Genomic DNA, 17,714 nt, shown 5'->3' on the forward strand with positions numbered 1-17,714 from the left:
GCACGGTTTAGCTTCACTAGAAAGCAGGAAATCCTGCTTTCTAGCAAAGCTAAACCGTGAGGCACAGCTGATCATCGGATCGTAGCTTTTTTTACTACTGGTTTGCTTGAACCTGTAGTTTTTATCACTACTGGTTTGCCCAAACTGGAGGGAACTGGTAGCATTTCACCCCTGGGGCAGGGTGCATGCGGGCAGGTCCCCGCGCACATTGCATTTTGGGGGTTCGGGGACGCGGGTGCATACATGTGCGCTTTGGGCACTCAGTCCAGAAAAAGTTAGCCATCACTGGTATAGGGTTTCCTGCCTGAGCAAGTGGTTGGACTAGATTAGGTCCCTTCCAATTCTGTTATTACTAGAGAGTGCTGTAAAACACTATGGAGCAATATATAAGTCTAAGTGCTATTGCTATTATTAATTCAACTCAATTTCATTTTAAATTTTGTTTGAGTTACCTCATACATGGCCTGTATATATAGTTTGTATTGTTACTGTAACTAATGGCTTTCAAGTATGTTTAGTATATTTTTCAATTATTTCTGAGTTATGGCCAAAATATTATTTACTGATCTACAAATAACACAGCTATTTCCCCCCAAAAAATTAGAAAACAATGCTTAACAACAAAGACTTTTAGATAAGTTAGGTTCAGCAATACTTATAAAAAATAAAAATAGCAGTCACCGTATGTAGTTTTATACTTTACCTGGGACTAAATTTAACTGAACACTTACTCCCAAGTTAACTTGCATAGAAGCACATTATAGGAGCTACTCTATCATTTTCCACTCTTCACAAAATTTTAAAAAATACCCATGGTATTAAGAAAACCATTTGTTACTTTTAGTAATTTATTTAAAAACAAATCAGGAAACTGAGACAATTGGCTCAGCAAAAGAGAGAGAGAGAGAGAGAGAGAGAGAGAGAGAAATATAGGCATCCTTTTATTTTGAGAAGCAACCGCCCTCTTTTTCAATTTGCTTATTTAAAGGAGGAAAAAAAAAAAACTCTTAGCAGCGCTCCGCCCTTCGAACTACATTTCCCACGAAGCTCCGCTCTACGCGCATGCCCACTAGGGGTTCGTTTGACTGGCAAGTTGTTTGTTACATTCTGAAACAGCAGCAGCTTTCCTGCACTCTCGAGCTCCCAACTCTCTTCCCAGCTTCTGCTGCCACCCCCCTCCTCATTTTTCCCCCCTTTCTCTCCTTTGCTTTTTTTTTTTCCTTTCCTCATTCCTTCTACTTTTGGACTTAGCAATAACTCCTTTCCTGTATTCCCCCCCGCCGTTTCTTTCTCTTTTTTATAATAAATACCATATTCCACCCCCTTTCTAAAGTCATTATTAGCCTTCTCTCTCTCTCTCTCTCCCCCCCCCCCCGCTTCTCTCTGCCTGCGCTGGAAAACGTAAAAGGAAAGACAGTGGAAAAATACTCTGGTTGAGTAAGGGGAGGGGGGGCGAGAGAGAGAGAGAGAGAGAGAGGGAGAGAAACAGCCCACAAGAAAAGCGGAGAATCGAAACAGATGAACTACAAATGAGAAAGAAAAAAAAAGATGGAATTGCACATTTTAGAGCACCGCTTAAAAGTAGCCAGCATAGCGAAAGACAGCATCCAATTGTTTACCTATGGATTGATCAAACTGGCGTTCCTCTCCTCCAAGACCAGGTAAGCCGGCTAGAGAACTAACAATTAATTGTTGACACAGAATTGTGAAAAGCGAAGGAAAATTGCCCTGCAAAGGAAGCCATACAGAAAGAGCCATTTAATAATAATAATAATAATAATAATAATAATAATCACAAGGGTTGTTTTTTTTTGGGGGGGGGAATTGGGGGGGAGGTTACAGAGGGTTTAGTCTTAAGGAGATGACCACCTCCCCACTTTAACACACTTGTGTGTGGATGTGGCTCCACACATAGGTATCTCGTACCCCCAGCCTCTTGCTTAGAGCTCTCAATGGTTTCTTTCATTTTCTAGTATCTTTTCAATAGAGACTCTGAGTTTCTGCACAAACACGCCCCCTTCTTCCCTTTCCCCCCCACCCTCTCAGTGGAGTCGATTTTTTAAATTCTCCTTTAAAAGATGTTGCTGAAGGAAACTAGCTTTTAGGATTTGGGGCTCCATAAATTTCCAAACTCACCTTTAAAAAGAAAGAAGAAGAATAGTCATATTAATAAGGAGGTGTAAGTGTCTAAACAACAACTCAAAGAGAGCGCCCAGGACAACAAAGAACAGCAATAAGAACGGGAGGGGGGCAAAACGGGAGATATTTGTGGGTTGCATATTTTATTCCTATCTGTTAAAATCATGTCAGGTTTGGGGAATGGGAGGATTTATTGATAAATAATGGGGTGGGGGGGAGGTTATATTCTCTGCAACATTGCCTTATTTTTTTTTTCCTCTCTCTCTTTTTGAATAATGTTCTTTTGGAGGAAGTCAAGAGATCTGGATTGGCTAGATGAAGATATGTATATGAACAAGCAGAACAAAATAATAAAAATGTTTTTTTGTTTGGACCGTTGAGTTCAATCGCTGGATTCCTTCCTCCCCCACCCCCACACAAATAATTTGACTTGCAAATGCATAGTAAATAGAAAGATAGGTTTTTTCCTCACCCACCTCTGCTTATTTCGTTGCAGTTAGACTAGGTAGATGGAGTTGAGAAAAAAACCATTTCTGAACTCAGTTCTTGCCTCTTGACTGTAGAGCCTTTTAAGTATGCTGAGAAGAACCCCCTTCAAAAACCATTTTTAATAACCACACACCCCTAATGGCCCTAGGGAAGGCTGCTAATAGAACAAGTGTGCGTATTCATGTTGAAACTAAATTGCAAATTAAAAATGCAAAGATAATCTTTCTCCCCCCCCCACGTCCCCCCCACACCCATTCTTTCCATCTCAATCTGCTTGGTTAAATGGGGGTGTTTGCAATTGAATTTCATTATTGTCCTTTATCTCCAATGAAAACTTCACTGGGTTGAAATTTCCCTTTGATTTGTGGCTTGGCAGTTGATGTGGTTTGCTGTGTAATGTTACCACTGCTAACTTGTTTACAGCTTCTTTTGAATAACTCAACTGAGTATTATGCCTACAGTACAACAGAATTATTATTTTAAAAAAAAACAGTTCTGTTGATGGATGGCAACGGAACTCCCTTTTTTCGTTCTATTAATCTTTGGTGTTATGGGAGAGGGGAAACCATCCCAAAGGTTGTTGTTTTTTTTAAATGTCACCAATAACCTTTAAATCCTCCTTGTCTAAAAATATTGCATTTCAGACCTCAGCACAGCAGCCTTTTATATCCTAGTTTAGCACATTGCAAATCCTTGAAAACACATGCCAAAGGGAATGCAGAAGTTGGATTCTTTACCTTGCTAGGAGCTGGGTAATACGGCTAACTTTTTTCCCCCCAGAGATTTTCTTTAACTTTTCAAATCAGTGTCTCAAATGGCATTTTATTACATATAGTTCTTTACTGGGCTGCCTCAGTTTCTTGGATGAAATTGTTTAAGCTTGTGATGGAATGCTTAACTCTGATGTTACAGAAAGTGATAGCCTTGCCAGTAGAGTTGTTATTCTCCCTTGTGCTTTGCAATAATGTAATTGCTCTAGGGACAGAATAATTATTCTATGACCTGGACAGATGCAATTGAAAAACAGACTCCTGACTTAGGCTACTTCTGTTAACCAACTGCATATTTCTATAGAAAATGCAATAGACACTTTGGATCATTGGTGACTATTTGCTTCTGAAAGTGCTTTGCCATTGTCTTCTGAGAGGTGGTGGGGGTTTTGTTTTTGTCTTTTACAATCTAGCCTACAGTTCTGAGATTTCCTAGTGGTGTTCCATCCTATTATAAGCAGTTTATAAGCTTATACTCATTTAGATTCTCCATCAAGACTAAATTGACCCAGTGCTGCCACCTGCCGAGATAGTTCTGCAGTTCCTTCATGAAAAACAACTCCCTGTTCATTCAGAATTAAGCCAAGGGTGATCCTTTCTCTGGCACACTAGTGCTCTCTTGTAGAGAAACCGTGTCCACCCAGCCTGTTAAAGTGCATTGAAACATTTCAGCTCCCACCATCAGTCTGATGTGGTATAGCCAGGAACTGCTGCTTTACCAATCAATTCTGCTGGATACAGCCATTAACCAATAGAATCCTGGATTGTACCAATTTGTAGTGCAATGCAGGTTGGAATTCTCAGATTTGAACACTTCATGTTTTTTCTTAAAAGAAAACTTATGAAGTTACAGTATTATTTAAGGAGAGAGAGAGATTTGGGAGAAGCAATTTTTATTTACATTGTTAGGCACATCCTTTTTTTCTTTCATCTATGGGGGGAGGGGGAGAAAACCCAAATCTCTTTTTACTCATCTCTTTCCGCTTCTCCCAAACCATTTTAACATATTTCATTATAGAATGTTTTTATTGTATGGTAGAGTTTGTAATGGCAAGCATGAGCTCCCCACTTTCTTTTTATTCATAACAACAGTCTTGCAAGTTGAGCTTGACTAAGGGCCAAATCACCATTGTGATTTTATTTCTATAAAATAAAGGCACTTCAACAAGCTCAAAACAGGCACATCTTTTGCCCTTTCTCATCGCACTTTGCAGTCAACTGTCTTAAGATATTTTCTCTCTGTAGTCTCAGCCCAACCTGCCTCGCAGGGTTGTTGTGGCAAAAACGAGAGGCAGAAGTATTAGTTGTTTGTCACTTTGAGTTATATATATAAAAAATGATAATCTATTAATAATAAACTGACCAGCCTAACTTTTCTGATACCACCAAAAATTGGCTAGCTGTTGCAAAGTAGAAAATATATCTAATTCTCTTCAAATTAAAATTTGTTCTTACTCTGACCCTATTCTTGACAGATAAAATGTTGGATTGGCACCAGACCCAGGTTCAAATCAACTGTAGAAGGTCACTCGGTGACTTTAGGCTGCTCATCAGCCCAAACTACCTCACAAGGCTGTTTTGCCCTTAAAGGAAAGGTCTGATGTAAATCATACAGTTCAATGACTGTGTGGTCTTCAAGATTAAAAGAGGATGCTGTAACCCAAAATAACATAATATATGTTCTGTAAAAGTAGAAGTACATAATGGTATTTTAGAACCAATGGTACTTTCGGTAGCTATTTTAAAGAGTCACTCTTTTCATTTAAAAAGAAAAATGTTTCTAGGATTCAGATTAAGTCCTTGTTTCTTTTCCCTTCCGAATCACATGGCTCTAGACCAGGGGTGGGATTCACATAATTTACTGGTTCACCAGGCACCGAAAATGTGACCTCCGCACATGCGCACAGCCTTCCGCGCATGCGCTTTGCTTGCACGCGCAGCTTCCACATATGCACATGGCTTGAAAATGTAGCTAGCTACTACCGGTTCACTCAAACCGGATGAATATCACCTCTGCTTTACACTGATAATCTGATGCAAGGTGAAAATCGAATTCCCCACTCCAGTTTTCTCCAAACCTAAAGGAGCCACAATGTTTATGCTCTCTAGCTATGGTAGATTATATATGACAGAACAAAGAGAAGTTTCTGTGTAATTCTAGAAACTGAAGTCTGATGCATCTAGAGGAAACCAGTCTCAAACAATAACTCATTGCTTCCCCATACTTTGCATTCTTTACTAGAGGTAAGGGAGACAGGCAGAGAATGTGATAGCATTTGTTTTAGTAGCTACAATAGGCTGACCACCTATTCTTTTGTATCTTTGGCTTTTTATTTATTTTATTTTATTTATATTCCGCCTTTATTATTTTTGTAAAATAACTTAAGGCAGCCAAGATCTTTCCTCTTCCTATTTTCCCCACAAGAATCCTATGAGATGGGTTGGGCTGAGAGAGAGTGACTGAGCCGAAAGTTACCTAGTTAGCTTTCATGCCTTCAGTGGGACTAGAATTCACAGTCTCCTGATTTGTAGCCTGGTGCTTTAACCACTAAAAGGCTCTTCCCTTTCTTAGAGATGCTATAAATCCCAGAATTCCCAGTTCCCATGACTGATTGTAAAAGGTAAAGGTAAAGGTTCCCCTCGCACATATGTGCTAGCCGTTCCTGACTCTAGGGGGCGGTGCTCATCTCTGTTTCAAAGCCGAAGAGCCAGCACTGTCCAAAGATGTCTCCGTGGTCATGTGGCTAGCATGACTAAGCGCACAGAACGCTGTTACCTTCCCACCAAAGGTGGTCCCTATTTTGCTACTTGCATTTTTTACATGCTTTCAAATTGCTAGATTGGCAGAAGCTGGGACAAGTAACGGGAACTCACCCCGTTACACGGCACTAGGGATTTGAACCACTGAACTGCCGACCTTTTCATCGACAAGCTCAGTGTCTTAGGCACTGAGCCACTATGTTGGAATTCTAGCTGTTGTAATCAGATGAGATCTGGTGTGTGCTGAGTTGGGGAGAAGGAAGTAGAAAACCTTGGCATGGAATTTCTGGGGAAAACAATTTCATAAATCAAAGTGGGAAGAAAACCAATGATTGTTCTGTAGAAGATATGACACATTTTGTTGTTTTTTTTCCACTGGTGGAAAAAGTAGATACTATCCCTTAACTGTCCAGGCAGAAGTAACTACAAATAATCCACAATGTACAACCATTCATTTAGTGACCATTTGAAATTACCACAGGACTGAAAAAAGTGACTTACAACTGGTCCGCACACTTATAGCTATTGCATGCAGCATCCTCATGGTCACGTGATCAAAATTTGGGCACTTGGCTATCACCATGTATTTACAACACTTGCAACATCCCGGGCTCAGGGGATCGCCATTTGTGACCTTCCCAGCTGGCTTCCGACCAGCGAAGTCAATGGGGGAAACCAGATTTGTTTAATGCCCGTGTGATTCACTTAGCCACTGCAGTGATTCGCTTAACAACCATTGCAAAAATAATTAGCATGACTTCTTTAACAACCACCTTGTTTAGCAATGGAAATACTGGTCTCAATTGTGGTGGTAAGTCAAGGGCTACCCGTGCTGTAGAATATTTGTTATAAATTGAAATTGATTGATTATATCATCATGTTCTTTTAATGACCCCATAATCCCTTGCGGGGAGGAGTCTGGGCAACTGAATGGAGCTAGCAGAGTGTTTTAATGGCCAGATGCCCTTCCTGTTGCCAATGCAGAGTTTTGTTCAGCAGACATATTCTCAGTGTGCCCAGAGAGAGAAATATCTGCCTCTACCTAGGATCGAAATCACAGCCGCCTAATTGAGAGGTGAGAGCTCCACCTCTAGGCCACCACACCACTCCTGAAATTGATTGATTATATGCCATGAAGATATTAACTCTTAGTGACCACATAGACCAGTGATGACTAACCTATTTGCCATTGCGTGCCAAAAGCGGAGGGAGTGGGGGGGGTCGAGCGCACGCGTGCCCATACTCATAATTCAATGCGCCCCACCCCTCCGCGGACATGCGCACGCTCCCCCCACTTTTGGCACGCGACGGCAAAAAGGTTACCGGTGGGGCCAGAAAGTCCATTTCTCGCCCTCCCCTGGCTCCAGAGGCTTTCTTGGAGCCTGGGGAGGGCGAAAACAGCCTCTACCACCACCCCCGGAGGCCAGAAATGGCCCGTTTCCCAAATTCCAGTGGGCCCGGGAGGCCTGAAAATCAGCTGGCTAGCATGCCCATGCACACTGGAGCTGAGCTAGAGCAACGCTTGTGTGCCCACAGATATGGCTCCACGTGCCACCTGAGGCATGCGTGCCATAGGTTTGCCATCACGGACATAGACCTCCCCCAGAAGATCTCCTTATCCAGTCCTTCAAGCCTTCCAATACTGCATCGATCATTATTGTAATTGATTCCATTCACCTTGCTATTGGTTGTCCTTCTTCTTTTCCCAGCATTATGGGACTGGCCCACCCTGTCCATGCCAGCAGATAAGGAATGCTGTGGACTCTGGATCCTGTCAGTCAGGGTATTCTGGCTAGCAGGGCATTAGAACAGCAGAACAAAAGAATTGGAAGGTCTTGGGAGGTCTTCTAATCCAATCCCCCTACCCAGGCAGGAAACTATATACCAGTGATGGCTAACCTTTTCCGGACCAAGTACCCAAAGCGTGCGCCCGAACCCCCAAAATCCAATGCGTGTGTGGGCCCCCCGCATGCACGCGTGGGCCCCCTGCACATGCCCTGCCCCCCACGCATGCACGTGCGGCCCCCGCATCTGCACGCGGGGGCCCCCGCACATGGTCCCCCCCCCTGCACATGTGCAGCAGAGACCAGAAGACCAGCTGGCTAGCGGGAGACACGCACGGATGTGCAGCAGAGCTGAACTGGGGCGACGGCTTGTGTGCCATCAGAGAGGGCGCTACGTACCACTTCTGGCACGCGTGCCATAGGTTCGCCGTCACAGCTATATACCATTTCAGACAAAAAAAAAAAAAACCCTATACCAGTGCTTTTCAAACTCAGCAACTTTAAGATTCGTGGACTTCCACTCCCACCATGCTGGCTGAAGAATTCTGGGAGTTGAAGTCCACACATGTTAAAAGTTGCTGAGCTTGTGAAACGCTGCCTTGTACCATTTCAGACAAAATTCAAAGTCTTCTTTGGCGTGGCTCCTGTTCAGGGGTGAAATCCAAAATTTTTCCCTACCGGTTCTGTGGGCGTGGCTTGGTAGGCGTGGCAGGGGAAGGATATTGCAAAACCTCCATCCCCACCCCACTCCAGGGGAAGGATACTGCAAAATCCTCATTCCCTCCCCACTCCAGGGGAAGGATACTGCAAAATCTCCATTCCCACCCCACTCCAGGGGAAAGATACTGCAAAATCCCCATTCCCTTCCCTCCTGGGGAAAGGATATTGCAAAATCTCCATTCCCACCCCACTCTGGGGCCAGCCAGAGATGGTATTTCCTGGTTTCCCAGACTATTCAAAATATCCGCTACTGGTTCTTCAGAACCTGTTAGAACCTGCTGGATTTCACCCCTGCTCCTGTCCTTTGGAACACCTTATCCCATGAAGTGAGATTGGCTCCCATCCTTCTGATCTTCCACAGGAGTCCAAAGATCTGGCTATACCAATTGGCTTGGGACCCCAATGAAAGAGCATCACACTGGAGGTGGTTGATAGACCAATAGCAGATCCCACCTCTCCGCCCCCCCCCCACCCCCCCCCCCCCGTGCACATTCTGCTCCCTCCTTCCCCATCTTTTAGTTAAAATTTGTATTCTTACTCTGTTTAAATATATATATATTATGATATTATTGCTTTTAATGTTGTGAGCCACCCAGAGTTGCCTTGCAGTGAGATGGGCAGCAAACAATTAATTAATTAATTATATAAAAATTAGAACTATCTCCAGAAAGCTGAGTCTTCACATAAAGTATTTGAAGTATGGTAATTTGAACCTGGTCATTTTGCCTCAGGTGAGAACTCTAAGTTGATTTATTCAATTGGTTTGCTTTCTTGCCTATCCATGATATTCTCACAAGATTTCCCCAACACCAAAGTCTCAAAGCATCAAAACTCTTTCTTTGAAGTCCAAAACTGAAGTGGGGGAAAGTAATAATTCTTAGCATATATTTATTTTTCTTCTTATCTTATTGCCTACTCCTTGAACTGGCATGATTTAGATACACTGGTGTGTGCATTTAAACTTTAAATAACCGGGACAGTAACTAGCACCAGCAGTGAATAATCTGTATATTACCCAATCTGTAGTTTAAATTGTTTAAAAGCCATAAGATTATTGCATTTGCATTTTTATGGTTATTTTGAATGTGTTGGTTCCAGATCCTGCTTTTCAAGGCCTAGTAATAGAATGCTTGGATATACATTATTTCAGTAAGAACAATCTTCCTTCAACTTTCACTATCCCAAAACTGACTCTGTAATCTATTTAATATAGAGTGCTGTTCCATAAAAGAGTTTATTTTGTAAACCTAACTCTTGTGGTTGGCAGGCTTTTGATGAATGTAACCTGTGAGATTATACTATGACAAAGCAAATCATGGACTTAGTGGTTAATGGAGAGCCACTTTGGTCTAGTGGTTAAGGTGGCAGCAGGATAGAAACCAAGAGACACTGAGTTCTAGTCCTGCCTGAGGCATGAAAACCGGCTGGGTAACTTTAGCCAATCACCAGGAGACTGTGAATTCTAGTCCTGCCTTAGATATGAAAACGGGCTGGGTGACTTTAGCCAATCACCAGCCAACTATGAGTTCTAGTCCCGCTTTAGGCATGAAAATCGGCTGGATGACTTTGGGCCAGTGTATTCTCTCTCAGTCCAACCTACCTCACAGAGTTGTTGTTGGAGAAATAGGAGAAAATAGGAGGAGGAAGGAGTACTAGATATGTTTGCCACCTTGAATTATTTATAAATTAATAAAGTTAGGTTTAAAAAAATCTTAAATAAAACAGTGGGCTGTGTAAATCCAAACCTAAGTATGGCATTGGGCTGGATTGAGACAAGCTTTTCCCTAATTCTAAGATACTTTTAACTGCCTATAGAGAATAGAATCTACAGATAGCCCTTGATTTACAATCATTTGTTTTGCAACTTCAAGCGCACTGGAAAAAATGACTTATGATCATTGCAGTATCGCCACCATCAGTGAACGAAATTTGAGTGCTTGGCAGACAGCATGTATTTATGACGGTTGCAGTGTCACGGCATCAAGTGATCACCATTTATGACATTTTCAGCTGACTTCCAACAAGCAAAGTCAGCGGGGGAAGCTGGATTTCCTTAACAGCCGTGTGATTTCCTTAAGAATTGCACTGATTTGCTTAACAACTCTGACTCACTTAACACTTACTTGTTTAGTAGTAGAAATTCTAGTCCCTGTTGTGGTTATAAATCAGGACTATCTGAATCCCTGCATCTAGTAGTAAGGAGTAATCCAACCAGTAGGGAAATCATCCATACCGGGGCAAGAAAATACACTTCTTTTTGGTTTGGGCTTTTTCTGGTCCACTGGACATTTCACTGGTACTTTGCAAGGAAATGATGTCTCTAATTTTTTTTTCCATCTCAATTTCTATTCATAAACTTACAATGTCTGATTCATGGGTGGCATTCACTTACCTTCACTACCGGTTCGAGAAATGTGAGCGCACATGCACAGAGCATCAAAAAAGTGTAATGACGGGTGGCCGCAGCTACCAGTTTGCCCGAACCGGATAGAACCGGCTGAATACCACCACTGATGTGATTGCTTTCTTTCTGTATTTATTACTGTCTTTTTCAAAATTTCATCTCCTGAATCAGAGAGAATAAAACCCAACTCTCAGACTTTATAAAACAAAAACCAAGGGAAACAAACAAACAAAAAAAAGGAGCAGCAGCATAGGGCAAGGAAAATAGAAGAAAAAGAGAAAAAAAAGTGGTGAGCTAAAAGTAGACTGGTCTGTGCCATTCAGGCCTGGATGGTCTTCCTTTGTTCATGTTCTTGCACCAAAGATTGATTAGTGGTGCTTATTCCTTTGCTGACAGATGGGAGACATGGGTTGTCTCCTTCATCCGGAGCAACTGAAAACTGAAAGGTCGGCAGTTCGGCGGTTCGAATCCCTAGTATAAGTCTCCTGCGTGAGCAGGGGGTTAGACTAGATGATCTCCAAGGTCCCTTCCAACTCTGTTATTTTCTGACCAAGAGGGAAACGGAAGTGCCTTGAAACTTCTTTCTTTTCATCCAGTGGATGGGGCCATGTTTTATTCTCCAAGCAGCCCCACCTCAAGGATAATCTAATATTCAGTGCTCCCATTACTTGTCCCAATGTCTGCCAACCTTGCAGTTCGAAAGCACCTAAAAAATGCAAGTAGAAAAATAGGGACCACCTTTGGTGGGAAGATAACAGCATTCCATGCGCCTTTGGCGTTTAGTCATGCCGGCCACATGACCACGGAGACGTCTTCGGACAGTGCTGACTCTTCGGCTTTGAAACAGAGATGAGCACCACCCCCTAGAGTCGGGAACGACTAGCACATATGTGCGAGGGGAACCTTTACCTTTACCTTACCAGAACTGATTGTGCTTCCCACCTGAATAGGATGTGCTTTGCTATTGAGTTACTTGAGGGTGATCTGGGTTTACGTTTTACTTATTCGTTAAAAATATTTGCAATATACAGGTGGTCCTCTATGTACAACCACAATTGAGCCCAAAATTTCTGTTGCTGAGCGAGACACTTGTTAAGTCAGTTTTGCCCCATTTTTATGACCTTTCTTGCCATAATTGTTAAGGGAGTCACTGTAGTTGTTAAGTTAGTAACATCCCCATTGATTTTGCTTATCAGGAGGTCGCAAAAGGGGATCACATGGCCCTGAGACACTGCAACCGTCATAAATATGAGTCGGTTACCAAGCTTCTGAATTTTGATCATGTGACCATGGGGCTGCTGCAATGGTCATTAAGTGTGAACAATAAGTCACCTTTTTCAGTGCCGTTGTAACTTTGAATGGTCACTAAACAAACTGTTGTAAGTCATGGACAACCTGTACAGAGGTGGGTTTCAGCAGATTCTGACCAGTTCTGGAGAACCAATCATGGAAATTTTGAGTAGTTCGGAGAACCGGTAAATACCACTTCTGACTGGCCCCGCCCCCATCTATTCTCTGCCTCCCAAGTCCCAGCTGATTGGGAGAGAATAGGGATTTTGCAGTAACCTTCCCCTGAAGTGGGCTGGGAATGGAGATTTTACAGTATCCTTCCCCTGCCACGCCCACCAAGCCATGCCCTCAGAACCGGTAGTAAAAAAATTTGAAACCCACCACTGAACCTGTATGTCCCCCTTTAATGACCTATGAGTGGCTTACTCATAAACATATAACAAAGTGGTGCCAAATATTGCAGCATTTTATTGAAAGAAGAGTCAGTTAAAGCTAAAGAAAAAGTTCCAGTAAAATCTTTGCAAAAAAAAACAACAACCCACAAATAAAGGTAAGCTTTCTTAAAACTTGCAATGATGGGGCCACAGTGAAAAAGGCCCCGGCTTTTCTGTTAACTAGCTTGATAGCACTCAGAGGAAGCCAAGGAGAAGGACTTGAGTTACTGATTTTAAAGGGCGACTAGGTTGGTACAACTCTGCTTTTTTGGGAAGCACATTAACCTGAGAGGACACAAAATGTATTTAAACTAAAATGATAGAAAAGACTCATGGGCTACAGCAATGGTGGGGAGCATTCTGATTCATTTTCTTTGGATAAATGAATGTTCACAACGCTCCCCAAATTCCAGATATGCCCACTGATTCTAAACATTGCCTCAATTTAGCTTAATTTAGGTAGGAGAGAAATGTGGTGGACTTTTCTCTATTCTTCTTTTTTCCCTGCTTGCTAGATTTCTGTTTCATTTGGTTGCTCATCTTAATAATTAACAAAAGGGAATACAATAAAAAAAAGGAATGCAAATCAACACCCAATGGAAATAAATAGGACATGGGGTTTTTTAAAAAAAGGAAAATAAGAACTTCATCAGAAGCACCATAAAAACAGTAGGTTTCTCATTAAACACTAACCTGAAAATAGGCTTTATATCCATTTGCAAAACAGGAAATATACAGTAAATCTTCTTTCTGTTTACTTCCAGAAAGAGGAACTTCGCCCCCAGTAAAAGGATACTGACAACTAAAAACAAAACATTAAAGGGGTACTGATTTGGATAACATTTGCCTATTATCAGTAAAGTCAAACAAAACAGATGTACTTGTATACATATCTGTTATTCAGGTACTTTGATGAATAACATCACACAGCCTTGACGCTTTAATTTGGGCTTCTCCAATAAGGCTTTGTCCTCTTCTGATTAGGCCACACAGCTATCTTCTCCTAGGAGTGGGGCCTATATAGGTAGGCCTCGATTTATGACCACAATTGGAACCAGAATCTCCCATCGCTAAGCAAGGTGGTTGTTAAGTGAATCGTGCCTGATTTTTATGACCTTTTTACCACAATTGTTAAGTGAATCGCTGCAGTTGTTAAGTGAATCATGCATCATTAATTGAATCCAGCTTCCTCCATGGAATTTGCTTGTTGGAAGCAGTCTAGGAAGGTCACAAATGCCAATCAAATGTCCCTGGAATGCTGCAAACATCATACATACCTGCCGGCTGCCAAGCACCCAAATTTTGATTATGCGACCGTTAAATTAGTAACACGGATGCTAAGTGAATCTGGTTTTTCCATTGAAGATCGCAAAAGGGGATCACATGACTCCAGGGCACTGCAACCGTCATAAATATGAGTCAGTTGCTAAGTGTCTGAATTTTGGTCACGTGACCATGGGGATGCTGCAATGATTGGTTAAGTGAAAAATGCTCATAAGTCGTTTTTTCAGTGCCGTTGTAACTTCAAACGGTCACTAAATGAACTATTGTACCGTGTTTCCCCGAAAATAAGACCCAGTCTTATATTTTTTGAACCCTGAAATTAGCGCTTGGCCTTATTGCCATGCGCTCAAAAGCCCAATTGGGCTTATTATCAGGGGATGTCTTATTTTGGGAGAAACAAGGTAAATTAAGAAGTACCTGTACAAGCTTGGACTGAAGGCTGAAAGAGTATTTCCACTGTTGCTTCCCAGCAACCAATATTTCAGGCCTACTTTACCTCATTATACAGTAAAACCTTGATTTTCCAGAATTTGCATGCAACACACCAAATTCTGCTTCAATTTGTGTTATTTGCATAATGATGACATTATGCAAATGATATATACTCTTTGATTCAGTGGACTTTTAGGAATAACAACCACCTCTCCCCTCGTTAATCATTTGAAAGGAGGTTTCACAATGGTATTAATGGCCATTGATAGTCTGATCCTCCATGAATTCATTGCATTCTCTTTTAAAATCTTTTATAGCCACAGCAATTGGCTGCCATAAACACAGCTGCTGGTAGCAGATTGCATACTACTTCCTATTACACTTGTTTTGTGATATGCAGGAACTTTATATTATATATGGAATTTATCTTACGATATCTGTGAAGTCACCACGAAGCTGAAATGCTGCGGACCAGAAACAAGTTTGTCTTTGCACGTACAATTGAAGCTGCAATCCTGAATCTTATTTACTGGTGCAGCGTTTCACAACTTCAACAACTTTAAGATGTGTGGACTTCAATTCCCACAATTCCATTCTGAAGTTGAAATCCACGGATTGTGGATTGTTGAGATTAAGAAACACTGTATTAGAGTGTAATTCCCTTGAACCCAGTGACATCAGCTTTTGAGTAAACAGATTTGAGGGTGCAAGCAGAATCATATTCTTAATTGTTTCATTACAACTCTTAAATAATTGGTAGCACTGATGGTGTTACATAGTTTGGTAATGAAATGTCTGCAAAAAAACCAACCAAGCTCAGAGAACACCAAGGACCTCACAGCCTTAAATAACTTTCGAATTCTTAACTATATTAATTGAAGAAAATGTTGCCCGCATAATTATCCAATACCCAATAGCAAAAAAGTACGAATAGATAGTTGGGAATGTTACATTTTTATTGCACATGATTGATACAATGCCAGTTGCATTTAATATGATTAAGCATGGAATGAGATGCTGCAACAGTGGCAATGGTGGGTTTCAAAAAAATTTTACTACCAGTTCTGTGGGTGAGGCTTGGTGGGTGTGGCTTGGTGGGCGTGGCAGGGGAAGGATACTGTAAAATATCCATTCCCTCCCCACTCCAGGGGAAGGATACTGCAAAATGGTAAATTTTGCAAAATACTCTGCAAAATACTACAGAGCCTGGTGGCGCGGCAGACTAAAGCACTGTTATTAACAGTTATTAACATCAGCTGCCTGCAATTACTGCAAGTTCAAATCTCACCAGGCTCAAGGTTGACTCAGCCTTCCATCCGTAGATGGTGTACTGTCACATGATCTATCTATATTTGTAAAATATACTCCCCCTTCTATGTGTATTTTAATTTGGTCTCTGACCCCAATAAAAAGCTTACTTACTTCCATCCTTTCTAAGGTAGGTAAAATGAGGACCCAGATTGTGGGGGAAATAAGCTGACTTTGTATAAAAATACACAAAAGTATAAAGGCTATTGCTTAACGCATTGTAAGCTGCCCTGAGTCTCCGGAGAAGGGCAGAATATAAATCATTTAAAAAAAAAAAATCCCAGAATGTGGCGGAAGAGAAAGGGGAAAAACTGGATGACATTGTAGGAGAAATAGTTGCAGAAACTTTGGAGGCAGATAGACTCATGATCCAACGGGATATTGATGAGGCCTTTAGAGTATTCACTAGCTACGCAAAAAGGAACAATCTTCCTCGGGAAATTCATGTTCGTTTTAATAAGAAAGCTTTGTGTGAAGAATTTTATAAACGAACAAGGGATCAAACTATTACATATAAAGGCCAACCGATGATAGTTTTGAAACAAATCCCACGTCGGGTAAGGGAACAGAGACGTAGATATCAATTTTTGACGACTTTCCTGAGGAAAAATGTAATTTCGTATCGTTGGTTATTGCCTGAAGGTTTATTGATGACATGGAGGGATAAGAAGGTGAGGATTCGGAGTCTTCAAGAAGCAAGAGAATTCATGGAACAACAACTTAATTTGTTAGAATTAGATGTTGAAGGAGAAGGGGAAAGTAGAAGTTTGGAGGAATCGCAAGAGGAAGAAGAGGTAGAGGAGAGGAGAGAAGGAAAGACGGGAAAGAAGGGTGGGGGAATACGAAAAGTCGAGGAATTAACAGCACCTCAGAGGGAGACAAGACAAACAGTTAAGAAGGCTATAACAGCGGGAAAGTAAAAACTTAGCTGAGAAAAGGAAATGGGGGAATTAGTGCGTTTGATATCTGTAAATATTAACGGTTTAAATGCTCCTAATAAACGTAGTAGGATTTTGAATAAATTAAGAAAGGCTAAGTATGATATTGTCTGCATGCAGGAGACTCATATAAAAAAAGATCAAAACCATTTGTTAGAATGTCGGGCGTTGGGTAAAACTTATACCTCATTAGCAGATCAAAAAAAAAGAGGGATAGTGGTATATGTACGACATCATTTGAAATCCCAACAGGTTTTTGCTGACCAGGAAGGCCGGGTTCTTATGCTCGAAATAGAAATTGCCCAGTGGAAGTCTTTATTGGTTTGTATTTATGCCCCTAATGACAATCAGAGGACTTTTTATCAAAACTTATATGTTAAATTGGGGGAACTGGAATATGAACATGTCTGTCTAGTGGGGGATTTCAATGCTGTGACGGATAGAATGCAGGATTATGTCCCGGGAAACATACAAGGAAGGTTAAAGGATATTAAGAGAACATTACCAAAAATATGTAATGATTTAAGGGAGGAATTTGGATTACAGGATATATGGAGGTTGAGAAATCCCAATAAAAATCAATATACTTATTTCTCTCCCAGACACCACTCGTGGACCCGAATAGATATGATATGGATGTCTCTTGAGTTGAGGGGGCTGGTCTCGGAAGTGGAAATAGGGCCCAATCAGTGGGCGGATCATAACCCGCTAATGGTAACTTGGAAGATCCCACATTGTAGGAAGAGTAGATGGAGAATGAATATAGGTATCCTGAAAGATGAAGAATTCATGAGTAAATTTAAGAAGGAGTTATATCTTTTTTTCCAGGAAAATAAGAAAGAGGATACTTCAATATACAATACATGGGATACGGCTAAGGCAGTGATGAGGGGATGGTTAATCAAATATATGATTGACAAACGTAGGGCGGGTAAGAAACACCGAGACAACCTCTTGAATAA

General features: G+C 41.4%; 1 protein-coding gene across 1 annotated transcript in view; it reads left to right on the forward strand.

Moving 5' to 3' along the window:
* Positions 1–1,105: 1,105 nt before the first annotated feature.
* Positions 1,106–17,714, forward strand: part of CASTOR2 (cytosolic arginine sensor for mTORC1 subunit 2) — a 108,505-nt gene continuing 91,896 nt past the window's right edge. The window contains exon 1 of the mRNA XM_070932060.1: positions 1,106–1,661. Within this exon, the coding sequence (XP_070788161.1) occupies positions 1,549–1,661 (113 nt within the window). The 5' untranslated portion in view covers positions 1,106–1,548. The remainder of the gene's footprint in view (positions 1,662–17,714) is intronic.

Source organism: Pituophis catenifer, unplaced genomic scaffold, assembly GCF_029215685.1.
Source record: "Pituophis catenifer annectens isolate HBS135680 unplaced genomic scaffold, rPitCat1.0.hap2 SCAF_1, whole genome shotgun sequence".
Taxonomy (NCBI): Eukaryota; Metazoa; Chordata; class Lepidosauria; order Squamata; family Colubridae; genus Pituophis; species Pituophis catenifer.